Source organism: Gopherus evgoodei, chromosome 24 (assembly GCF_007399415.2).
Source record: "Gopherus evgoodei ecotype Sinaloan lineage chromosome 24, rGopEvg1_v1.p, whole genome shotgun sequence".
NCBI lineage: Eukaryota > Metazoa > Chordata > Testudines > Testudinidae > Gopherus > Gopherus evgoodei.
This window is the reverse complement of record NC_044345.1, coordinates 1,752,782-1,777,101: the sequence shown is the minus strand read 5'-3', so window position 1 is coordinate 1,777,101 and position 24,320 is coordinate 1,752,782. Positions and strand designations below refer to the sequence as shown.

Genomic DNA, 24,320 nt, shown 5'->3' with positions numbered 1-24,320 from the left:
ACGCCCCTAGGGCTGCTGGGAGTTGTAGTCCTGCGCAGGGAGGAAGCGCGCCCTTTTCAGCGGCGACCAAGGGCTTCGAAGACTACAGGTCCCGCCGTGCACCGCGCGCCCTATAACTCATGCCCCAAGAATCCACCCCAGGCGGCCTGCAGAGCCCGGGCTCGCTACGGCCCGTCAGGAGTGGGGCTAGGAGGGAGGTGGGAGCCGGGGGCACCTGCTTGTGTCGCTAATAAACGGCTTGAGCTGACGGTGGCTTGACACAGATACAAGAGCGGCGGGGCCAGAGCACCCTTACAGCTGTGCGAAGCTTGCAGCTGGAATCGCACGGGGCACTAGTGAACCTGGCCTGTCTGCCCTTTGCACCACTGCTAGTGCAAGGAAAGGGAACTGACTACCCTTTGCACCATTGCTGAGGCCAGGTAAAACTGTGGCACAAACTCTCACAGGATCCACGAGCTGCTACAGATTCCCCCCAGCTGCCGTGCCAAGCACAAAGTGCATTTCTTTGATCTGCTTCCACTCGTGAAAACACGCTGCGCGGACGACACCTCAGCCATTATTTCTAAAAATTGCCAAAAATTTTCAGGAATCAATTCCATGCGCAATTCTCCGCCTGGGAGGAAAAGGAAGAGAGAAGGTGAGAACCAGTCAAGTGACTTACACAGCCCTCAGGCACAGAGGCACAGGCTGCAACAGACCAGCCTCAGTCAGACTGAACGGCAAAGGCAAGGCACACACGGCGCCGCCCAGCAGAGGGGCAAGTGGGACAATTTGCCCCGGGCCCTGCAGAGGCCCCCATGAGAGTTTTTGGTGGGTCTTCAGTTGCAGGTGCTTCAGTGCCACCAAACACACAGCAGGATTGAGTGAAGGATCCACTGCCAAAGACGCGAAGCTGCTTCCGCTCCGAGTCTTCAGCGGTGGGTCCTTCACTTACTCCAGGACCTGCCCCCACAGTGCTCCAGAGACCTGGAGCGGAAGGACCCCCGCCGACCCCAGGCCCCTGGATCCTCTGGGTGGCCCTGGGCGCACACACGCAATGATTCCCCAGCTCTGCTTTGCTCTGTAGGGCCAGGCGTGTGTTATCCAGCACCAAGCAGGGCCTTGGCCCTAAACCCATTTCAAAGCCCTCTATAAACATGCACTGAGAAAACCTGCATGAGACGGTGAATAACGACACCCCTCCGCTCTGTTCTGAGCAGCGAAGTGACTTGCCCCAGGACTCTTAGTGGGACAGTGTCAGGGCCAGCAGTCCTGGAGCCGCTGAGCACATTACAGTAAATAGCATTTTACAGTCCAGCCTTGCGGGAAGCAGAGGGAAATGAGTGACTGTGCTCCTTTCCAACACATTGTGATACAGTTAAACTTAAAAATGCCCCCCCAATGAACCTCCCCATCAAACCAAGCTCTGCTTTCCCACGAGAGACCAGAGCCTTCCCAATGGAAAACAAACTCCAGAAGCAGTGGGGCAAGCATGCTGCCTCCCTGGCAACCTAGGTCCAAGCTGGCAAGCAAGCCAGGTTTGGAGCTGAACAGCCTGTACAAGTGCTAAGCATGACTTAAGAGGGCAATAACCCCCAGAGAGTTGTTCTAGCCCGGAGGGCTGGGAGCAGGGCTCATTCAGTGCCAGCCAAAAGCCTGAAGCACTTCTTGCTACATCCTACTGCAGACAGGCAGGCTGTGGCACGGGGGCTAGTGGAGGCTGTTGGTAAGTCACTGCCCTCTGCTAGAATGCGTCACGGGCCTGCTTGGCACTTCTGTGAATTTCTTCTGCACAGCAAAGGGGCAGAGATTGCCGCTCTCGCCCAGGTAGCTGGGTAAAGCGAGATGGCCTGTAGGGTCTGGAATTTGCCCCCTCTCCCCCGTTACAGCTGCACAGCAAGTCAGCTGAGCTGGGAGCATCTGTGCGAACAGTGCTTAGCTCAGCATGTCGGAGCACAACCTCATGGCTCCTGGGTTCTCCTCCTCACTGCCCGAAGCTGGCAGCAGGGAGAGGCAAAGGCAAAGGCCCAAAATCAGGGTCCTGCGCAAAGCGTTCATGCAGACAATGTAAAAGGCTGAGTGATCCCTTCCCCCAGCGTCCGTGAGTTTCCTGGGTCATTTCTGATACAAACATTTTTTTACTTTAATTGTGAGGGGCCGGGGCCAAAGGCACAGGGATCGTAGGTGACGTCGGCACTCACACGAGCGACATTCATGCCCCTTGATACTCCAGAATCTGGCTTTGTCCTGTATCTTGAAACTGACCCAGCTCCCTACAGGCCTGGTACACCAGATGGAACTGGTAAACCAATGGGATTCAACAAGGCAAAGCTGGTGCTTTTAAGTCCCGGCCCTGGGCTGAGTGGCTAGCTGTACACGCAGGAGGCAGGATTCAAACCCCGGTAGCAGGGGAGGGGCTCACGCCCAGCCCAGAGGACTCTGCTCTCACTGACCAGGCAGGAGTTAAAGATGAACATGTTTACGCCAAGGTACTGCTGAGTGCATTAAGGGATTAACGGGATTGCAGAGATTTGTGCAGCCGCAGCAGCAGGATAACAGCACTGCGAACATGCAGAGCAGCGCCTGGGCAACTGCTCCCTCTAGAGGTGACGTGGATGCTCCTGCACCAGAGGGCTCTGCCGTGCCCCACCACCAGCTCGCTCCGTGGGGCAGGAGTCCCGCTCCAGCAGCTGACAGAAAGCAGCCGGCTGTCGTGGAGCCCCCCTTGGCTGCATCCAAGCAAATAGCGCACACCAAGCTGGGATGGAGATCGACCTCACTCGCGCCCACTGCCCCTGCACCCCGAGGGTCCCGTAATGCGCCCCAAACTCCTGCTTTGGGCCGAGTGCACCAGGACCCTTTCAGGAGCCACACGGACATGGCGTGGGCAGCTGGCTAGAGCCACGTAACCTGCCCCACGTTCCTGTGCACCCCAGGCCTGCTGCTGGTTTGGGGGTGGGGGGGACACATCACCCATAGAGAAATGGCTCATTAAAAACCAGGAACCATCACTTCCCTGGAGATCTGACCCAGGGAGAATGGGTTAAAAAAAACACAGCACCCCAGCAGCTACAGAGATTAGAGTCATTTTATTTTTAAATTCTATAAGTTTCTCTGTCAGTATTTTAACCTAACAGCTGCATTTCCACCAGTGAGGGGGGAAGGAGAGACAGGCAGTTAGTAAAATAGACTCTCTGTACGTAAACGGGCCAGGCCTGGGTTTTCTGCCACCTCCCAGGCAGCTGGCAAGAGGCTGTTTATAAAAAATAGTGTTGTGGCCTTGCCGAGCCGGAGGGGTTAAGGCCATTCGATCGTGTAGCCCAGGACGCCAGGTCTGTGCCCACCAGCTGGGAGCACTTGAGATGCTAGAAGCTCTTTGAGGCAGGCCCAGCTTTGTTCGATATCTGCACACCTCCTGGCACCTTGGGGTCTTGGACCCGGCCCAGGGCGACGAAAATGGCTCCACTGGAAGACTCCGTGCGGGAAGGGGACCATGCTGCATGGCTCTAAGGCACTTTTAAACCGGTACGAGCAGGCCTCCTGCTGGGGACATCTCCCCCGACCACAGGTACAAGAGCTGGTACCCTCCAGCGGGCGTGAACCGGCGCGTCACGGCTCTCGCTGCCTGAGCTGGGCTGCTGGCCCCGTGTGTATAAAATAGGCCACAGATTCAGTCTTGACTCTGTATTCCTTAAAAAAATAATTCATCCTTCCCAGCTCCTCTTCTTAGCCGTCGCACTTTACCGGGGCTGGGATCACGGCCCCAAGTTACAGATGGGGAAACTGAGAGACAGAGGGTGAAGTGACTTGCCCAAGATCGCCCAGCAGCACAGCCAGGAATAGACCCCAGGGCTCCCAAGTCACAGTCCAGTGCTCTAGCCACTAGGCCACGCTCCCCTCCAATTGGCTGAAAACTGCAGTGGGAGGGGAGTTGAAGGAGGCATTGGCACTGCAGGGCTCCTCTGGCACAGGCCAAGCCCAAGCAAAGCAGGAGCATGGATGACTCTGCTGGGCAGCCAGCCCCATGCCGCCCTGCCCTCTCCTGGGCTGAGGGTTCTGACTAGAGGAACAAGCCGTCCCAGCCTTCCCAGGGATGGGGAGGGAAATGCTGCCAGCTGGGCGACTGCCCCCCTGCAGAGGAGCTGGGGGCAACGAAGCTACCACAGCCCCCCGGTGCCCCTGCAGGCCCCAGCTCAGACAAGCCTGCGCCCGAGGGCTTTGCAGCAGGGTTACGAGGCAGTACTCATACTGAAGCATCCTCTGAGTCTGCCCCAACATGGCCAGGCTGGGGTCCTGGAGGAGCCATTCTAGGGTGGAGGAAGCTGCCCTGCGCCCCAGGCAGGTTTGGATTCACGGGGCGCTGGGATCCATCCATGGGTCCTGGGCAGCAGGCAGAGGGTGTTTCCAGCCCCACATGGGGGGTCCCCAGCGGGACCTACCAGCACCCTACCAGAGCAGGAACCCCCAGCACTTCCTCCAGTGCAGGGCCAGGCCCCGCCAGTCCTGGGATCCATCCCACGCTGCCGGCGGCAGGGGCACAAATGCCAGAACTGCTGACAGGGCGGACATGCTGCTCCTTGGCCGAGGCTGGGGAATCGCTTCTCCATGGGGCTGGGGCGGAGGGGATTCCCAAGCCCCAGACACGGGCCAGAAGGCAGCTGGATCAGCCAGGAACCGCCGCATTGCTGCATCTGCCCCGATAGTCCTGGGGCAGGACGTCTGTCCCTGGCAGCAGGGGCCATGGGCAGCTCAGATCTTGATGAAGAGGATGCTGGTGACCAGGGCGAAGCCGCCGAGGAGCAGGATGACCTTGAGGATCCTCTGCTCGGAGGAGCTGAGCTCGTGCGGCAGGATCTCCATGAAGGTGATGTAGATGAAGGTGCCGGTGGCCAGGCCCTCTAGCACGCTGCGGGAGAGCTGGTGCAGGGCACCTGAGGTCTCCGTCAGGGCCACCCCCAGGCCGATCCCCAGCGGGGACATGAGGGCGAAGAGCAGCAGGCAGCCAACCACGGCCCGGGGGCGCAGCCGGCCCTGCAGCAGCTTGAGCGAGAGGCTGAAGGCGATGACGCATTTGTGGATGAGCAGGGCCAGGCAGATCTCCAGCACCTTGGCGCTGGCCTCCTGCAGCCCCACAGCCAGCCCCTCGAAGACGGAGTGCAGCGAGAGCGAGAAGACCAGGATGAAGGAGCGGATGGCCGAGTGCGCATTGAAGTCAACATGCAGGTGGGGGCGCTCCTGGGCAGGGCCCCAGGCGGGGCGCAGGGGCCCCTCCTGCCAGTGCTGGGCCTGGACGGTGCTGTCCTGGGCCGAGGCCCCCAGCAGAGCCCGTGTCTCCTCCAGGGAGCCAGCCTGGTCTTTGTAGGCCAGCACAATCTGCTCCATCACCAACACCAGGAAGAAGCCCATGGCCAGGATGAACTCCTGCAGGGGGAACTGGAGCTGCAGAGGGAAGAGACAGGTCAGTGAGGAGCTCAGCACCTCCCCTTCTCCCCAGGCCCACAGGGCTGGTGCCAAAAGTCCCCAGGTGCCCCGTCCCCCACCTCCTGCCCACCCCCGCAGCAGCCATCTTGCGCGTGCGACGTGCCCCTCGGGAGAAGGGGGGCAGGGGGCAGAGAAGAAGGGCCCCCATTTCCAGCTCCAGAGGGTTCAGTGCCACCGCTCGCAGGGGGTGCAATGCGCCGTCCCCACCTGCATGCTGCAGCTCCCCCCACCACAGTGAGGGGCATGGCTGGAGCCCAGGGGCCTGCCTCCAGCAGGGAGCGGGGAGTCGGCTTTCCCCTTTGCAGGGTCCTGGGGCCAGAGGAGCATTGCTAGGGTTTTAAATCAGACCTCTGCCCAACCTAGCCCCCAGCTTCCCCCACATTCCTATGGGGTCCATGTCCCCAGCAGACCCCCAAGCCAGGCACCCCAGAGCTGCCTCCCCCCCCCCCCCCAGTGCTGCTGGAGCAGAACACATCACTGCCGAGAAACTGGGGCCGCGGCTGCCAGGAAGCCGCGGGGGAAGGCCGGACGGAGCGGGGGAGGACCTTCAATGAGGCAAGCAGCTCCAGTGAGTCACCATAAGCCCCTGCCATCCGATAGGCCAGGCTCTGCCCAGCCCAGCACCAGCACCACCACCACCCCCGAGCCATTTCCGGGACACCAGGTTTGCAAACAGCAACAGGTCCTGGCCACGGGCAGCCCTGCCCAGCCCCAGAGCCCCCTCCCCAGCCAGGAGCTCTGCATCTCAGCACACAGAGCGTCCTCACTGCCCCCCAGCCACCCCCCATTCCATAGCCCTGAAAATCCCACTCCAGTCAGAGCCACAGTGCTTCCTGCCAGGGCCCCCAACAAACCACCCGCCCCAGGCCTGTGTCCAGAGCCCTATGGCTTCCCCACAGGCAGCCCCCGACCAGACCTGAGCGTGCAGCAGCAGAGGGTGCAGCCCCCACCCCAGGAGCTAAGTCTCCCACGAAGCCCACCAGGGATCAGGGCAGCGCCCGGCCCATTGGGGACCCCGGCTCTGGGCCAGGGCCTCCGAGTGCTCCCGTTACACACACACAGACTCCAGACCAGAAGGGAGCATTGTGCCCATCTTGTCTAGCCTCCTGCAGCACACACACTTACGGTGACTCTCAGGGCAGCCAGCGCTTCATTGATGCTCGCCAGGTAGTCGGGAACCAGATCGAGGAGGCAGGTAGCCAGGAACACGCCACCCGCAAAGCAGCTCACCAGGCTCAGGACCTTTCTGCGCGTGTCTGCCAGGGAGGAAGACACGAATGATGCGCCCAGGCGGGGAGACGCATGGCTCTGCTGCTCTGCCAAGGTGCCAGTTTGTCTCGCCAGCCACCCGGCAGCAAGCTGCGCTCCAAGATTGGACCCCTTCAGGGTCCGATCATGCCTGTGGGCGAGTAGCAAAGCCATGTGCCACTGGGCGAGTTATGAACGCACAGTCTGCCCCAAGCATTGCCCTGCCAGTGACGTCTGGAGGGGCGGGGGACACAGACACAGTGGGGTGCCTGGAGCCCATCACACCGAGCCCCTGGCCTGGAATGCCAGAGCATTTCCCCAGCCCCATCTCTCTGCCCTCCGACCCCAGGTGCGACTAGCCACGAGGACGCCCAGGCTCCAGCTCCGCGGTAGTGAAATGCTGCAGCTTCTCAATGCTTCCACCTGCCAGTGGCGTCGCCCCCAAACCCCCCTCCTGGTGGCAGAACAGCCAGCAGGAGCCTGGTCCTGTGGGTAAGGCGCTGGCTTTGATCCTGCCTCCACCACTGACCCTGGCTGAAGCTCTCTGATCTCAGCCATGCCCCCACCCCACCCCACCCCATTCCCTGGGGGTGATCATGCTGCCCCAGACCCTAGGTCTGGCAGCTTAGTCACCAGACACTTGGAACCTGGGGTCAGGGCCACTTCTTTGCCGTGCTGTGCAGCAGCTGCCCCAGAGCCTGGTGCTCCCACAGGCCAGCCCTTACCCAGTGAACCGGTTCCGCTCCCGTGTGGCCGGAAGACGCAGAGTGGAGCCAGGCCGCACAAGATGGTCAGCAGCAGTAGCGTCACCAGGGAGCCCAGCTTCACCTCCAAGCCCGTGGGGGACCGGAGTGCAGCCATGCTGGAGCCAGGGCTCCAGATCATCTGGTCAGTGTCAGCCCTGGGCCCTGGCCACTCAGCCATGGCCCCAGAGCAGCTGGAAAGACCTCTCCTGCTCCCTGTGTTCCCCTTGGGGGGCGCACGGCCTGTCCGCAGCACGGGAGCCGAGAAGCTCAGCTAGCAGGAGTCTTGGCCTGCCTCCGAAAGCAACGGGAGAGAATGTGCTCCACGAGTGGCGTCTGCCCTGTGAACGCAAAACAGACATCAGCAGATCCGACTGTGGCTGGCCAGCCACCCCCCCTCCCCCTGATGCCACAGGGGCTAGTTAGCTGGGGGACCAATGCACCCTGTGCTCCAGGGGTTCTGAATCTCGCTGGCATCGGGAGCCAGGCTGAGTCATCCGGACTCCGACACCCCAGTTCAGTTATGGGTTTAACCCGAGCCCCAGAACAGCTGCTCCAGGATGACCCCACATGGGCCACAGGGCTCAGGGGAGCAGGGCTGGGCGGCTGGATGGGGTTTCTGGCTGGGGGAAGGGGGGGGTTCCCCAGCACAAGACAGGGCACCAGCCCCTTTGGTCAGGTGCTGCCCCAGAAGAGGCCATCTAGGAAGGATCCTCCCCCAGAGCAGGAACAATTAACCAGCCAGTCTGAGTTCCTCCCCTGCCAGGCCAGGAATGGATGAACTTAAAACACTCCTCTCCCCCACCCCCCAATCTCCCAGCAAATCTCAGCTCCCAGGCACTTCCGACCTCCGGTTAACAGCATGTGACTTATGCCATGTTCCCAGCACATTCCTCCTGGGTGAGGCTGCCCTGAGGGAGACCAATGGGCCTTAACCCCCTGGCCCCAAGGCAGGGCTGGCCCCAGCTGAGGAATACAGGCTGCATTCCTCCTGGCCTGACCCTGCTAACTCCTGTGGGGTCGCAACAGGGGAACCTGGCCAGTTATCTGGGAAAGAACCAGAAAAAGGAGATTTAAGGACTCGTGCCCTGACCCAAGCCAGCAGGCTCAGCAGGAGGGCTGGGATCCCAGCCTGCCCTCAAGCTAGCTGGGAATTTCAGGACTTCACGTACCCAGGAAAGGAAGCCCATATGCCCACCCGGGTTTGCCCCAAGTGTCCTGAGCTGCCAAACAGCAGCTTTGGGCAAGTTGTCCGGGGTTCAGAGCCAGCGCTGGCTCTGAGCTCTCCCAAGTCGTCAGGCAACAATGCTGGGAGTTTTGAACCCTCTCCCACCCACAGACAACCAATGGTCTTAAGATCAAAGTTCCCTTGGGGGTATTTATAAGCGGGTCTGCAGGGCAGAGGCTGGTACTTCCTAATAACCGGGGTACGGCCACCCCGAGAGAGGGGCAGCAACTCCGAAACATCCGGACAGGATGGGAAAGGCAGGGCCCTATCTCCACTCGGGGAAACCTTTGCTCTTCCTCACAGCATGCTCTGGGAAGAGCTACCACCCAGATCGCGCCACGTACAGCACTTCGGGGCTCTCCGTAGCCTCGCCCACATCACCTCCTCGCAAGAGCTCTGCTGTGCCCATCCCCACAGAAGCGGGACCCACTCCTTGGCTGGCCTTAACTACTGTCACATGTGCCTTGGGAGGGCACCACACTTAAGCAGTGTTAACCCGTTTCATGGAGAAACTGAGGCACAGAAAGGTAGCTGCCCAAACACACAGGGCATCAGGCCTTCCCGGCTCCCAGAGTACACCCCAGCGCTGACCCCACAGCAGCACCACCTCCCAGCCCTCTTCAGTACAAACAATGGCCTAGTTATCATGACTGATGTGATGAGCCGCTCAGGAGCCCCCCAAGGCAAGGACAGGGGCAGGTTTTTAGCATCTGTGGGCCAGCAGCACAAACACAGACTCGGGGGGGGGTCCTCCCCCCCCCCGGTAGAAAACCAACCCAGCTCCAGCTAGAGAGCAAGTAGGGATGGGGGAATGTGGGCCTGGGGGGTCCTACAGGGTCTGGCCCTGGGGTGCAGTCAGGGCACAGGGGCAGCTGGAAGGGCGGGGGCCTGGCTGGGCACAGGGGGCAGTTGGGGGGGGTTGGAGGAGGGGTGCCTGGCTGGGGGCGGGGCCAGCTAAAAAAGGGGACCTGACCTACCACCCGAGACGCAGGAACGGGGCTACTCGCTGGGGGGAGGCAGGCTGGAGCGGGGGCCCAACTGAAGAGAGGGGAGCAGCTGGAGGGGGGGCCCGGCTGGGGAGATGGGCCTGACCTGCCACCCCAGGAGCGGGGACGGGGCTACTCGCTAGGGGGAGGCTGGAAGGGGGGGGCCGGCTGGGGAGAGGGGTTGGAGGGGGAGCCCGGCTGGAGGGGGGGGCCTGACCTGCCGCCCCAGGCGCGGGGCTACTCGCTGGGGGGGGGGTGAAAGGGGGGGGCGGATGGGGAGAGGGGTTGGAGGGGGAGCCCGGCTGGAGGGGGGGCCTGACCTGCCGCCCCAGGCGCGGGGCTACTCGCTGGGGGGGGGGGGGTGAAAGGGGGGGGCGGATGGGGAGAGGGGTTGGAGGGGGAGCCCGGCTGGAGGGGGGGCCCTGACCTGCCGCCCCAGGCGCGGGGCTACTCGCTGGGGGGACCCCTCCCCCCCCCGGCCGGACTCACCTGGGGCCCTTCGCTACTTTGTCTCGGGGCCCGGTGCGGGCTATGGCTGAGCGTTCGGAAAGGGCGTGGCCGGGGAAGCGCTTTCCGCCAATGGGGACGCGGAGGACCAGCGAGTGGCATCGCACAGGAGCCAATGACAAGCACGGAGATCCAGAGCCCTCCCCCTGCCCTCCTTTCCCCCCTCAGTGCCCCCCAGCCCAGTGGCAGGGCCGGGCCAGGCTGCAGGGCCGTGTCTACACTGGGGGTAGTGACCCCGCACGCTCCTCGTGGCACATGTGGGTCCGGTCCCCCCACGCCCCGACAAAGAGCCGCGTGGGGGCGAGGGAGGCCTGGCGGGGGGATCTGTGCCCCACTCAGCTCTTGGTGCGCCCAAGCCAGGCATAGGGTCCCGCTCCTCTGCCCTGCCAGAGCCTTTCACCTCCGGGTGCAGACACCCACTGCAGGGCGGGCAGCCGGCTTTGCACCGGAGTCTGAACCCTCTACGCCAGTGCCGTGCGGACGAGGCCCAGGCAGAAGGTGCACTGCTAACACGTTTACATCCCATTTGGAGCTCTCAGCCCCTGCCAGCTAACCCGGGTTACAAGCGACAGCTGCCAATGCCAACTCCTTGCAGGCATGGCCCACTCCCACGGCCTGGTCACCCTGCCCCAGGATAGCTTCTCAGAGCTGCAGCCAACCTGTTCCAAAACGTCAGGGAAGGCTCTACAAGAACAGGAGTCCTTGTGGCACCTTAGAGCCTAACACATTTATCTGAGCATCAGCTTCCGTGGGCTACAGCCCACTTCATCAGATGCATAGAATGGAACCTATAGTGAGGCGATATATATACATGCAGAGAACATGAAAAGGTGGGAGTTGCCCAACCAACTCTAAGAGGCTAATTAATTAAGAGAAAAAACTTTTGTAGTGATTCCAAGATGGCCCATTTCAGACAGTTGACAAGGCGTGAGGATACTTAACATGGGGGAAATAGATGCAATGTGTGCAATGGCTCAGCCATTCCCAGTCTCTATTCAAAGTAGGGTCTACTTTGCATATTAATTCAAGTTCAGTTTCCCGTTGGAGTCTGTTTTTGAAGCTTTTCTGTTGCAAAATTACCACCTTTAGGTCTGTGACTGAGTGGCCAGAGAGGGTGAAGTGGTCTCCTACTAGTTTGGGGTTTTTTAGGGAAGGCTCTAGTCTTCACTGGACAAACCTGGGTGATTCTGGAGAAAATCAGTGGGGAAACGCAGGCTGCAGGGACAGGGATACCCACGGGGGGAACAGGACAGTTGGCCTCAGTCCCCGAAACTGAGTGGCTTTGCGATCTGGCATGGGGGAGGTTGCAGCACCGCCCACGTTTGACCCAGCCATCGTGTGACTGGGCCAATCCTGAGCCATGCTGCGACCCTGCACATCAGGACATGATGCCTGGAGCAGAAGCTGCTGCTCAGGGGGCATGTGGGGCTCCCCTAACCACACCCCAGTGCTGGGGCCTTCCCTCAGGGGTCACTTTCTTGGCAGGGTGGCGAGGGGCTTCAGCTGCAGATTTTGCCCAAGCACTAAAAACCTCTGTGCGGCTCTGAGAGCCCCAGACAGCTGGTTAGCAAAGCCAGCAGCTGATGGCCCCATAACACCTTCCAGCAACACCCTGCATCTCAGCTCTGCTTGCCCCCTGCTACAGGGCAGCGTGCTGGCCCCTGGATGACAGCTCCTGGCCAAAGGAAAAGAAGCAGTAACAGTGGGGGCAGAGTGAGATTGGGGGTAGTGGGAGCCTGTTCTTTGCTGTGCCTTGTTCCCCATTGGTAACCCCCTGAGATCCGGGCTTGTCCAGACATGAGGAGGTCATAGGCGGAGCGTCATTTGGAACGAAAGAGGCGCTGGGGCTACGAATTGCCAGCCCCAGAGGTGCCGGGGCTCAGCCCTGGAAGCCTCAATATAAAGTAAGCTCTGGTTTTAGGTGGCTGCCCCAGTACCACTGCCCAGGTCTGATCCAGCCCCTCCGCTTGCCCCACATTGGCTCCTGATTTACACCAGCCCGGTGGGGTGAGAGGAGGATCAGGCCCTGGGCAGGATCATGCCAAGCCCAGCTGCATCCTGCTGCCAAACCGGCTCCTGGGACAAAGCACTTTTCTTTGCACTGGCTGCCCAGAGCTGCCTGCAGCCCCACCTCAGGCGGGTCAACGTCCAACCTCCTCCGCCAGCCTGCGAGTTGCTTAAAAGGGCAGTGCCTGGGGCTGGCAGCGCAGGGTTTGCCAATGGGCCCAGCCGTGTGCCTGGGTCTGCCAGCTTGTCCCGCGGGTCAGCCACCACCCAGCAACTTACCAGCACTGGTGTGGGTGCCCTTCCCTCATCCTCACCTACTGTGATCTCATTTATCCCCGTCCCCACGCGCCTGTCCATCCTTCCAGCTCGACACACCCAGCAGCTATCTATCCCCCCACCTGTCTATCCCTCCAGCCCATCACCTAGCTAGCTAACTACCCCCAAACTCCCCTCTGTCTATGCCTCCAGCCCGACACACCCAGCATCTGTCTAAACTAACCTATCTAGCCTCTCTGCCCCATCTAATTATCCATCCCCATACACACCCCATCTATCTAGCTATCCATCCAAGCTAGCTAGCCCCATACTCCCCATCTATCTAGCTACACTCCCCCCCACACACAGTCACTGTTGTTGTGTAATGACCATCACCCCAGCTCTCTTCACCCCCACTAGAGTCAATGCACTTTGTAAATGGAGACCCAAAGCCCCAGCACCCCAGGGGAGCCGGACGGGGCTGTGGCCAGAGTTTAGTCGGAGTGCGAATCAGATCTTGGTGAGAACTCCAGGCTCAAATCCTGAGCCCTTTGGTGCTTCCCCTTCCTTCGCTAGTGAGATGGAACTCCCCCTGGGGCTGCCCCCATGCCCACTGGTGCCACGTCATAGACTCCACTGACATCAGCCGGATTGTACCGGGGCGAAGTCAGCCCCAGCGAGCACTTTGCACAAGCTACAAAGGACCCAGGGTTTGCCTCCGTAAAGCTACACTGGTGGGACCAGCAATTTCAGCGAGGTGGGTCTGTGCGTGTGACACCAGAGGTGGGTGTGTGTGTGCGAGAGGGAGAGACCCTGCGTGTGAGAGAGCTCACGTGACTCCATGTGTGTCCCCGTGTGTGCGAGCGATCACGTGACTGGATGTGTGACCCAGTGTGTGATTGGGCGAGTGCCATGGACTGGTGCATGCCATTGCCAGCAGGATGGGTGGTGCTGCTGCCCGATGGGCTGGCCATGCCAGGTTAACGGTGGGAGGAGGGACAGCATGAGACTCCCCCAGTTCACTGGGCCAGGCTTGAGCTGGCCGAGCGCTGGAGCTGCCACACACACAGGACTCTGCAACCTGGCCTGTTGCTTCTTCCCTCCACGATTTGCCGCTCCAGCCTGGAGGGGACGGGGGGAAATATGAGGGCTGAGCAGCATGAGGTGACAATGTGTAACAAAGGGGCAGCCCCCCACCAACGTGCCTCCGTTTGCCAGAGGGGCTCTGGAGAGCAATACCTGAGGTCCTCTCCCCACAGCCCTTGTCCCCCTCTTTGCAGGCCTCCCCACTCCCTTCCCCTGCCCCCCAGCCCAGCCCTGTGTCTCTGGGCCCGGGCCCCTTGCAGGGAAATCCAGTTCACCGAAAGCCAACAGCCAGGCCCGAAGCCTCCTCCCGCCACACACGCTGGCAGCTAAAGCCCCTGCCTCGGCTGGGTGCAGTGGGTGCCAAGGAGCCCTTTGCCCTTTTAAGGCCCAGGGTGGGCGTTGGCTGGGGCTGTCCAGGATGCCGAGATCCTGGTGTGAAGCAAAAGGCTGCGGTCCTAGGTGCAACCAGTCTGGCTGGGTAACAACCTGCTCCCTGGAACCAGGCGAAGGTAGGTTGCAGCCCAGCCCTGGGGGCCCTGCACCAGGGGCATGGTGCCCCCCAGCCACTCCCAGCCTGCGCCTGGCGCTCAGTAACCAGGGGATTGTAGAAACGCAGCTCTCAGCGGGAACAGGCACCTCCTGGGGGTGGGTGAGGCGGGGACACACTCAGCTTCACAGCCAGGGCCTTGTAAACCAGCACGAAGTGTTTCCTGTGTGTGTGTGTGTGTGTGTGTGTGTGTGTGTGTGTGTGTGCGCGCGCGCGCGCGCTGTGGGAGTTTGCATGTACGCTGCGTGTATGTCTGGGTGGCGAGCGTGTGACCGTGCACCCACGGGTGCTCAGAGGGGTGCTCGGGGAGCAGCAGCGCCAGGCTTTGCACTACACGCACCGGGCCCTGCTGACAGGTGAGGCACATGCAGGTGAAAGTCAAGGTGGCTCTGCCCTGCCCCATGCATAGCCGGGCTGCCGGTCCCGGCTCAGTCTGTGGCGCTGGCAGGATTTTCTGTTCTGAATCGCTGGGTCCCCAGGGTGCAGCCGTCACAACCGGACGCCCAGCCAGGCTGGAGGGTGCGCAGGGTGGGTGTGGCGGGGCGGGGCGGGGGGAAGGTGGGCAGTGACGCTGCCTGACGTGCTCTTGTCTGTCTCTGTCTGTCCCAGATGGGGGAGCCCGGCAGCCCCGCACTCCAGGCTGTTCTCTTCGAGCTGGGCCCCAGCAGCGCCGTACCGAGCCCAGATCTCCCATTCGCCCTCTCAGAGCCGGCTCCCACCCTGGAGAAGGGCTTTGAGCCATGGGCAGTCAGCAGGGGCAGCGTGAGTAGGGGCCAACTGCAGAGTGGGGAGGGGAAGGGCAAGCTGGGGGCTCAGACACTAGCCCAGGTGGGCTCCCCAGGTCACTGTAGGACGCCTGCTCTGCAGCACGGGGGCAGGAGCAACATAGGCCAGGTCTTGGCCCTGCAGGAACCAGGTCCATGCTTCCTAGGGCCCTGCCCCAGGTCCTTAGCCCCATGGGACCCTGACTGCCTGGGCGGGGGGAATCCCTCTCTGCCAGCCTGCTGAGGCAGCTACCTCTGGGGAGGGAGCCAGCAGCTGTCCCACCACATGCAGCTGCGCTGCACTGGCCAGGGGCCGGAGAAGGGTCTCATCGGGGCTGCGGAGATGGGCTTTGGCCCGGGCAAGGGAGGTCAGGCAGCCACTCGCGGCAGACGGGCCCTGGCATTGCCGAAAGCACCAGCAGGCAGGGTCTGGGCAAGGCAGCACGGCCAGGTGCCCCTAGCCCCATTCTGGGGCACTGCCCACAACTGCGAGGTGCCCTCTCCTGGGCCTCTCCCAGCCGCCGGCTCCAGCCAACGTCCCCGGTGCCCGTTCCAGGGGCTGAACGACAGTGAGCCCGAGGACTTCCTCAACATGATCATCAACCCTAACAAGGTGTACAGCCCGGGCAGCGACAGCGGCATCTCGGATGAGCCTGGCTCGGACAGCCCCCAGCCCGACGAGGGGGCCCCCGCCGCCTTCTGCGCCGTCGTCTGCGACCAGAGCGACCCCCTCCACAGCGACATGGTCTCCATCCAGCTGGGTGAGTGCGGGCGGGGCGGGGGGGGGCAGCTGGCTCTGGGCACGGATCACAGCCGCAGAGACACCAGCGCTGGGCTCCCTGCCCCTCCCCAGGCTGGTGTTTAGTGGGGGTGCAGTGCAGCCTCAGGGCGAGGGGAGTCAGTCGTCCCCCTGAATCCTCCACGCTGCCCCACCGCTGCCCCTTGTCCTGCCTATGGGGCGGCCGGCGGAGATGAGCGTTCTGTGTAACCTGCCACGTTGCATGCTGCAAGCTCCCATCTGTGCCCCTCTGTCCATCCATTCCCCTGTCTGCTGCACTTTGAACCCCTCAGCCCCGACGTCACCCCGGGCCCTTGCCCCTCACCCCCGGAACAATAATCAGCATTTTAGCCCCCGCCGGCCCCGAGGCCCAGCAGCGCCTCCCCCCTCACAGCTGGGAAGCAGAGAGAGGGGCGGGGGGGCTGAGGGCAGTGTCCGAGGCCCCCACTCCTGGGGACGCTCGCCCAGGTGGAGGCGGGTCGGGGGATGGGCCAGAGGAGAAGGATCCCTGCTCAATCCTGGCCTTAGAGCTCCCCCCATTCCTGCCCCACCTTTCCCAGGCTGGGCACACAGGAGGGGGCTCTGCCCCAGGGAAGCAGCCTCCCTGCCTCATGCCTGACCCCGTGCTGCGTCTCTGGCCCTAGGTGATTGGTCGCCCCCCTTGCTGATCCCTGACGCCTGCATTGTGAATGAGCTGCCATCTGCACCCCCGTCTGCCATGGCCAGGCCTGGCACGGTGCCCGTGCTGGTGAGCGCTGGGGACATGCAGGCAGCTGTGGCCCTGGTAAGTCAGCTCAGGATCCCCCTCCTCTCACGCTGGACTGTCCAAGGTGGCTTTCCAGCAGGGGGGGAAGGGCCAGGCAGGACTTGGCTCCCCCCTGCCCCCAGCAGCAGGAAAAACACTTTGTGAGAAGGTGGCACGATGCCCCTGGTCCCAGCCCACAGCCCCTCATGCCCCCCATCAGGATCCCCTGTAGATGAGCAGCTGCACACAGTGCCCGAGGCGCTGCCCCCGTTCCCCAAGTCCTGTCTAGGATCCTGGCTCACCGTGGTTCCCCTCCAGAGCAGAGCGAGAGTCATGCCCCTCCTGGCCCTGAGGGATGTGGAGGGCTGGGGGAAGGGGAGGGAGGACCCCACCCTAGGCTCTGCAGAAAGTGATTCTCTCCAGCAGCTGCAGTTCCCGGATCTGTTCCTGACGGATGAGGAGAAGCGGCTGCTGTCGCAAGAGGGGGTGTCCCTGCCCAGTAACCTGCCCCTCACCAAGGTACAGAAGCCAGCAGGCGTGAGTGTGCGGGTGGGAGCCAGTACTGTCCTGAGCGTGCCTCCAAGTGTGCAAGGAGCGTGCAAGCCTGCACGAGGGCATGTGCAAGTACCCGTGTGTGTAGGCCCAAGCAAGAGAGGGTGACTGCTGGTGTGAGTTTGCAGGGCAGAGCCTGTCCACGGGGGAGCCTGTCCTGCCTCCGGCATGCAGCCAGCAGGTTTTATGACTCACCAGCCAGTGCAGCCGGCCAGTCCAGCTCCACCCACCTGGCCCTACCCGCCCCGGGAGCCCTCGACATGCCCAGGGCAGGCAGGCAGGGCTGCAGGCAGGCAGGGCTGCAGCCACAGAGACCTGGCTGCTAACCGCAGGGCGGGGTCAGACCAGAGACAAGAACAGGGACTTGCCCCCTGCAGCTGGGACCACTGAACCCTGGCGGGGATGTGAGCGGCGCTGCTGGAGGGCAGGGGGAGACACCCCGCTGAGCTTTCAGGCTGTGTCTGCCCCACAGGCCGAGGAGCGGCTCCTGAAGAAGGTGCGAAGGAAGATCCGGAACAAGCAGTCGGCTCAGGACAGCCGGCGGCGGAAGAAGGAATACATCGATGGGCTGGAGAGCCGGTGAGAGCCCCCCCAGACCCCCTGCGAGGGCACTGTCGGCCCTGCTCAGAGCCAGACACTGGGAGCGTCCTCCACTGCCGAGCTGACCCTTCTCCGGCAGATCCTGTGCCAAGGGTGCCAGCCGTCTGCCCTGTCACAGCCAGGTGTCTGTGCGTCCCGGGGGCAGGGGGTGCTCTCCTGGGCTCTGGGAGGGCAGCTGGCCAGGACCCGAACCCCTCTTACTCTCTTCTTCTGGCAGGGTGGCAGCATGTTCAGCCCAGAACCAGCAGCTGCAGAAGAAGGTGCAGGAGCTGGAGAAACACAATGTGTGAGTGCAATGGGACCACGAGCCCCCACATCCCTTCCAGAGCCAGGAGAGATCCAGGAGGTCCTGCTCCCATCCCCGCATCCAACCGCTAGACCTACTCCCTGCCACAGCCAGGAGAGAACCCAGGAGTCCTGGCTCCCATCCCCGCATCCAACCGCTAGACCCCACTTCCCTTCCAGAGCCAGGAGAGAACCCAGGACTCCTGGCTCCCATCCCCGCATTCCAACCGCTAGACCCTACTCCCCTGCCACAGCCAGGAGAGACCCAGGAGTCCTGGCTCCCATCCCCCGCATCCAACCGCTAGACCCTACTCCCCTGCCACAGCCAGGAGAGAACCCAGGAGTCCTGCCTCCCCTCCCCGCCCCCACTCTAACCGCTAGAACCCCACTCCCCTGCCACAGCCAGGAGAGAACCCAGGAGTCCTGGCTCCCATCCCCCGCCCCCAACTGCTAGACCCAACTCCCCTGCCACAGCCAGGAGAGAACCCAGGAGTCCTGCCTCCCATCCCGCATCCAACCGCTAGACCCCACTTCCCTTCCAGAGCCAGGAGAGAACCCAGGAGTCCTGCCTCCCCTCCCCTCCCCCACTCTAACCGCTAGACCCCACTCCCCTGCCACAGCCAGGAGAGAACCCAGGAGTCCTGGCTCCCATCCCCGCCCCCAACCGCTAGACCCAACTCCCCTGCCACAGCCAGGAGAGAACCCAGGAGTCCTGCCTCCCATCCCCGCATCCAACCGCTAGACCCCACTTCCCTTCCAGAGCCAGGAGAGAACCCAGGAGTCCTGCCTCCCCTCCCCCACTCTAACCGCTAGACCCCACTCCCCTGCCACAGCCAGGAGAGAACCCAGGAGTCCTGGCTCCCATCCCCACTCCCAACCGCTAGACCCCACTCCCCGGCCAGAGCCAGGAGAGATCCCAGGAGACCTGGCTCCCAGCCCCCCCCCTGTAACTGCTAGACCCCACTCCTCTCCCAGAGCCAGGAGAGAACCCAGGCGTCCTGGCTCCCAGCCACCCCCCTCCCCCCGAGGATCAGGGTGCATTAACAGAGCTGTGGGGAAGCCACTGGAAGGTGCAGAGGTGTTGGAGGGTGGCTGGTGATTCAGGGGATCCCTGACAGGATGGTGGCATAAAGGCCACTGGGTGAGCACCCGCCTGGCTCTGCTGCTGGGTTCTGCGCCCCCCCCCCTCAGGAGCCCCCCTCGAACGCTGTCTCCCCCCACAGGTCCCTGCTGGGCCAGCTGCGAAAGCTGCAAGCGCTGATCAAACCCACGTCCAGCAAGGCAGCGCAGACCAGCACCTGCGTCCTGGTACGGGCTGAGCTCCCGCGCTCGCGGCCCACACACGGCCTGCTCCGGGGTGGGCACAGAGCACACGGCCCCACACACGGCCTGCTCTGGGGTGGGCACAAATCTCCCGGCCCCACACACGGCCTGCTCTGGGGTGGGCACAAATCTCTCGGCCCCACACACGGCACAAAGCACCCGGCCCCATGCACGGCCTGCTCTGGGGTGGGCACAGAGCATGTGGCCCCACACACGGCACAAAGCACCCGGCCCCACGCACGGCCTGCTCTGGGGTGGGCACAGAGCATGTGGCACCACACACGGCACAAAGCACCCGGCCCCCCCACACAGCCTGCTCCAGGGTGGGCACAGAGCACCCAGCCCCACATATAGCACAGAGCACGTGGCCCCACGCACGGCCTGCTCCGGGGCAGGCACAGAGCACGTGGCCCCACGCACGGCCTGCTCCAGAGTGGGCACAGAGCATGTGGCCCCACACACGGCACAGAGCACATGGCCCCACACATGGCCTGCTCCATGGCGGGCACAAATCTCCCAGCCTCACGCATGGCACAAAGCATCCAGCCACTCACACAGCCTGCTCCAGGGGCACAGAGCACTGGCCCCGCACAGCCTATCACGGGGCAGGCACAGAGCATGGCCCACACATGGGCACAGCACAGAGCACGTGGCCCACGCACGGCACAGAGCACGTGGCTCCACGCACGGCTGCTCCGGGGCAGGCACAGAGCACGTGGCCCCACGCACAGCACAGAGCACGTGCCCACGCACGGCACCCCCCCCCCAGCACAGAGCCCCCCCCCAAAAGGCAAGCACGTGGCCCCACGCACGGCACAGACCACGTGGCCCCATGCACGGCCTGCTCCGGGGCAGGCACAGAGCACATGGCCCCACTCACAGCACAGAGCACGTGGCCCCACGCACGGCACAGAGCACGTGGCCCCACGCACGGCCTGCACACAGCACCAGGCCAGACACACTGCTGGGCACATCCGCACAGACACTGGCCTGTGCACACTCCCAGCCACACAAACTGACACCTTCCATCCCCCCCAGGGCCACACACATTACCACCCCGATGCAGAGGCCTCTGCTCCAGCTCCCCTGCACGGGGGGGCCTGGGCATCCAGGACGGCGACACCCACGCAGAGTGCCCACAATCCACGTCTACACACAGCCCTCCACAGCCACACAGCCTGCTCCTGTGCAGACCTGCAGAGCTCAGAGCCACCCACAGCCTGGGCCCCGCTGTGCACCCACTGACCCCCCCCGAGCACCCCCTCCGAGCACACAGCCCCCCTCCCCCGCTCCTGTGCACGCCCACAGAGCTCAGAGCCACCCATAGCCCAGGCCCCACTGTGCACCCACTGCCCCCCCCCGAACACAGCCCCCCTCCCCCTGCTCCTGTGCACACCCGCAGAGCTCAGAGCCACCCACAGCCGGGCCCCACTGTGCACCCACTGACCCCCTGAGCACACAGCCCCCCTCCCCCTGCTCCTGTGCACACCGCAGAGCTCAGAGCCACCCATAGCCCAGGCCCCACTGTGCACCCACTGACCCCCCCGAGCAAACCCCCCTCCCCCAGCTCCTGTGCACACCCGCAGAGCTCAGAGCCACCAGCCCGGGCCCCACTGTGCACCCACTGACCCCCTGAGCACACAGCCCCCCTCCCCCTGCTCCTGTGCACACCCGCAGAGCTCAGAGCCACCCATAGCCCAGGCCCCACTGTGCACCCACTGACCCCCCCCGAGCACACAGCCCCCCTCCCCTGCTCCTGTGCACACCCGCAGAGCTCAGAGCCACCCATAGCCCAGGCCCCACTGTGCACCCACTGCCCCCCCCCGAGCACACAGCCCCCTCCCCCTGCTCCTGTGCACACCCGCAGAGCTCAGAGCCACCCACAGCCCGGGCCCCGCTGTGCACCCACTGACCCCCCCAAGCACACAGCCCCCTCCCCCTGCTCCTGTGCACACCCGCAGAGCTCAGAGCCACCCACAGCCCGGGCCCCGCTGTGCACCCACTGACCCCCCGAGCACCCCCGCTCCTGCACAGGGACGGGGCTTTGATCCTTCTTCCTCCTGCAGATCCTGATTTCTCCCTGGGACTCATCCTCTTCCCCAGCTACAGCCCCCTGCGCAGGGGCGCTGGGCAGCCAGGGCGGCTACCAGCCCACCGGAGGTAACAGCCGTGGTGCTGGGGGGGGTGGGGTGGAGCTTCCCCATAGACCCAGGGAGGGGTCAGAACCAAACCCCCCCACCCCAGGGCTGACCCTCTCCAATGAGCTCCCCGGAGCTGTTCCCCTCCAGAGCAGATCCGGGACCTTCCTGGCGCTGCTTGGCCTGGCTCTGCCCAAAGGGATCTGTCCAGAGACACGGCTACAAACAGCATCTGTCTCCCACCCCCACATCCCTGCCCCACTGGCACAGGGCCCCCTGCCCCACCAGCCCCCAGCACAGGGCCCCCACACCACCTCTGCTCCACTGGTACAGGGTCCCCTGGCACAAGGGGCCCCGTGCACCCCTGCCCCACTGGCACAGGGCCCCTGCTCCACCAGCCTCCAGCACAGCCCCCCCCCCACACCTCTGCCCCTCTGGTACAGGTCTCCTGGCACAAGGGGCCCACTGGCACAGGGTCCCCTGCCCCACCAGCCCCAAGCACAGGGCAGCCCCCTGCGCCTCCGCCCCACTGGCACAGGATGTGCCCTGCCAGCCAGCCCCTAATGCTGCCCTTCCCCCCACACCCCAGTGATCTCGAGGAACATCCTGAACCAGGGGGAGTTCTCAGAACTGGCTGAAGCCCCCGGCACCCAGGAGCCGCCGGCCCCAGAGCCTGAACCACCCCGGGGGGAGCAGCTGGGGCTCGAGGCTGTGGCGGAGGATGCAGTGGAAGGGGCAGACGGGAGCCAGAAGGGCACAAACATGACCACTCAGGCCCAGCTGGAGCAGCCGGCGGCTCCCATGGGGCAGCCCCAGGGGAACGGAGCTGGAGCCAGCGGATGCAGCTAAGTCAGGCCATGGCGACGAGATGTGAGGGCAGCAGGGACCAGACGGGCCGGAGAGCTGCGTTCCCAGGGCAGGGCAGCAACAAACCACAGCAGACGAGCAAAGGAAGCAGATTCTGACAGCACTTTGCATAAAACGGTGTTTGATCCCCCCCTGGCAGCCCAGGTAAGAAAGGTGTGAAACGAGGGGAACCGGGTTCCCCAAAACTCTTCCCAGCCTGCCTGGAAATGGTAGCGCGGCGGGGAGGGTGGAATCAACCTGAGCAGAAAGTGGTTAAAGCATCTCAGCATCACGGACGATTGTGTGTTGATCACCGAAAACCCCATCAGGCTCCAGAACATGCTGCGAGAACTCGACACGCCAAGCCGCCACGCGGGACTGAAAATTCATGGCTCCAACGGGAAACGCACTCGGTCTGGCACCTGGCCAGAAGCCCGAAGAGCCAGTGGGAGAGGCCAAGCCATTTCCATGTGCCACGCTCGGGAAGGTGAACTCTGCGAAGGCAGCAGGCACTGCCCGCGCATTCAGTTCTGCCCAGGAGGCTTTTGACTGGCAGGAAATAAGTAGCCCCAGTCAAGCTCCGCCCACAACCCCCCAGCTCCACCCACAATTCCACATTGCCCACCTGTTTCTACTAAAATGCTCAGCCAGGCAATTGTCCACCATTAGGTTCCAGAGTCAGCACCGTACCCCAGGCTGCGGGCGCCTCTCGTGTGCTCTCTGCTGACCCGGGGGTGCAGCACGTGGCGGGGGGAGGAGGGGCAGTTTCGTGGGAACCAAAAGGGCTAGAAATGTTCAGTTTTAGACAAAAGCTTTAATGCTGCCAGCTGCACCAGGTGCAGATGGGAAAAGGCCGGTCTGGGCAGAGCTTGCCCCTGGCGCATGGCAGGGAGCTGGGTTCCTATCGCAGGGAGTGCTAGTGGCACAGCTGTTTTCTGTTATGAGCCCCCACTCACCCCGTGCCAGTGGCGGGGGGCATCTCTAGTTAATAAAATATCCTGTTTAGTTTTCACCCGGCTTTGGGCTAGTCTGGGCCAGGCGGCTCCGGGCGCAGAGAATAAGCCCACATCGCGATGAGGATCTCAAAGCACCTAACAGGCTCTGCAGAAACATCAGGCTTGCTTCACCTAGCACTGAAATGCAGCTACCTCTGGGGTGGGCCTCAGCGGCTGTGCAACAGCAACATACACAACAGATTGGGCCAGGAAGTGAAGAAAAGGATCAGATCCAACTGGAACGACAAGGGGAAACCTGAGCAGGAGCCGGGGCTGACACCAGGTGAGGGAAACCACAACCTGCCAGGGGCTAATTTCATATCTAATCGCAGCCCCCTCGCACCATGTCAGGGCAGCACGGAGGGGTGCACACCCTCCCACACCCTGCAGCACAGGACATTGGGGCCTAAGGCATTGGGGTCAGCATGGCTGCTAGGGAAGCCCTCCGAGCCCCCGCTTGTGTAGCAGTGCAGAACCTCGCTTCTTTCTGCGCTGCTGGGCAGGGCTCTGTGTCCTGCTCCCGCTGGAGGGAACAGGGCCCAGGAGCTGCCTCAGCCGATGCTGGCCCCACCTGGGACCGACACCAGGTGGGCTCCGGCCTCCCAGGGCTCTGCTGATGGGCTGAGCAGGGCGGGGGCCCAGCCCTGGGATTTGTCTCTACACGGAGCGTTAGCGCTGCCTCCTGCCGCCCTCCTCCAGTGCCCAGGGAGCCAGCTGCCCCCGAGCGCCCCAGCCCTGGGCCTGCCTGCATTGGGTGTTCAGTGGGGCCTACTGGGCGTGGAGCAACTGGCGTCAGGGGCTGCGGGAGCCGCGTGCATGGAGCCCATCAGGCCGGTTCCTGTCCGGTGCCACTCAGCCATGGCTAGAGACAGCTCAGGCTGTCGGGGGCTCATTGTCCCTGCCCTGGGCCCTGCTGCAGGTGCTCGTGCCCCCCAGTGCGGTGCTGGGATCTGGAGTGGTTGGCACACACACAGGGGGAGAGGCCAGGCCGCAGCTCCAGGCTCATTCCCACACAGCTGAGCTGTTAGAAGCTGCAGCCCGGCCCCCCCTCGTCCTCCCCTCTGACAGCCCCCCTGCCTCGCCTGCCCTGAGCCCCCAGGCATTTGGGTCACTCAGGGGAGGAGATTTCTGGCCATGTGGGCGAGATGCTGCTGCTCAGGGAGCCCCCGAACCTCAGCCCTACACTAACGAGGCAGCTTCGCGGGCTGGGGGGCGGGGGGCTTGGAA

At 63.3% G+C, this 24,320-nt stretch overlaps 2 protein-coding genes across 3 annotated transcripts; one reads left to right on the top strand and one right to left on the bottom strand.

Moving 5' to 3' along the window:
• Window positions 1-3,049: 3,049 nt before the first annotated feature.
• SLC39A1 (solute carrier family 39 member 1) lies at window positions 3,050-10,227 on the bottom strand. 2 transcript variants are annotated; one of them, XM_030542171.1, is made up of 4 exons: window positions 10,155-10,227; window positions 7,434-7,792; window positions 6,586-6,716; window positions 3,050-5,418 (listed from the first exon to the last, which is right to left on the bottom strand). In XM_030542171.1, exons 2-4 carry the CDS (start codon window positions 7,630-7,632, stop codon window positions 4,729-4,731), a joined length of 1,020 nt encoding a protein of 339 aa, XP_030398031.1. In that variant the 5' UTR covers window positions 7,633-7,792; window positions 10,155-10,227; the 3' UTR covers window positions 3,050-4,728. The 2 variants fall into 2 exon arrangements, with proteins under 2 accessions (XP_030398031.1, XP_030398032.1); XM_030542172.1 differs by lacking the exon at window positions 10,155-10,227 and adding an exon at window positions 9,024-9,571.
• Window positions 10,228-12,817: 2,590 nt separating this feature from the next.
• On the top strand, window positions 12,818-23,528 carry CREB3L4 (cAMP responsive element binding protein 3 like 4). Its single transcript, XM_030541869.1, is given in 12 exon segments — window positions 12,818-13,191; window positions 14,677-14,829; window positions 15,388-15,592; window positions 16,254-16,393; window positions 16,778-16,873; window positions 17,379-17,485; window positions 17,724-17,792; window positions 19,015-19,107; window positions 21,188-21,241; window positions 21,243-21,274; window positions 21,842-22,088; window positions 22,090-23,528. Coding segments are annotated over 11 exon segments (1,233 nt in total). The 5' UTR covers window positions 12,818-13,191; the 3' UTR covers window positions 22,127-23,528.
• Window positions 23,529-24,320: the final 792 nt, after the last annotated feature.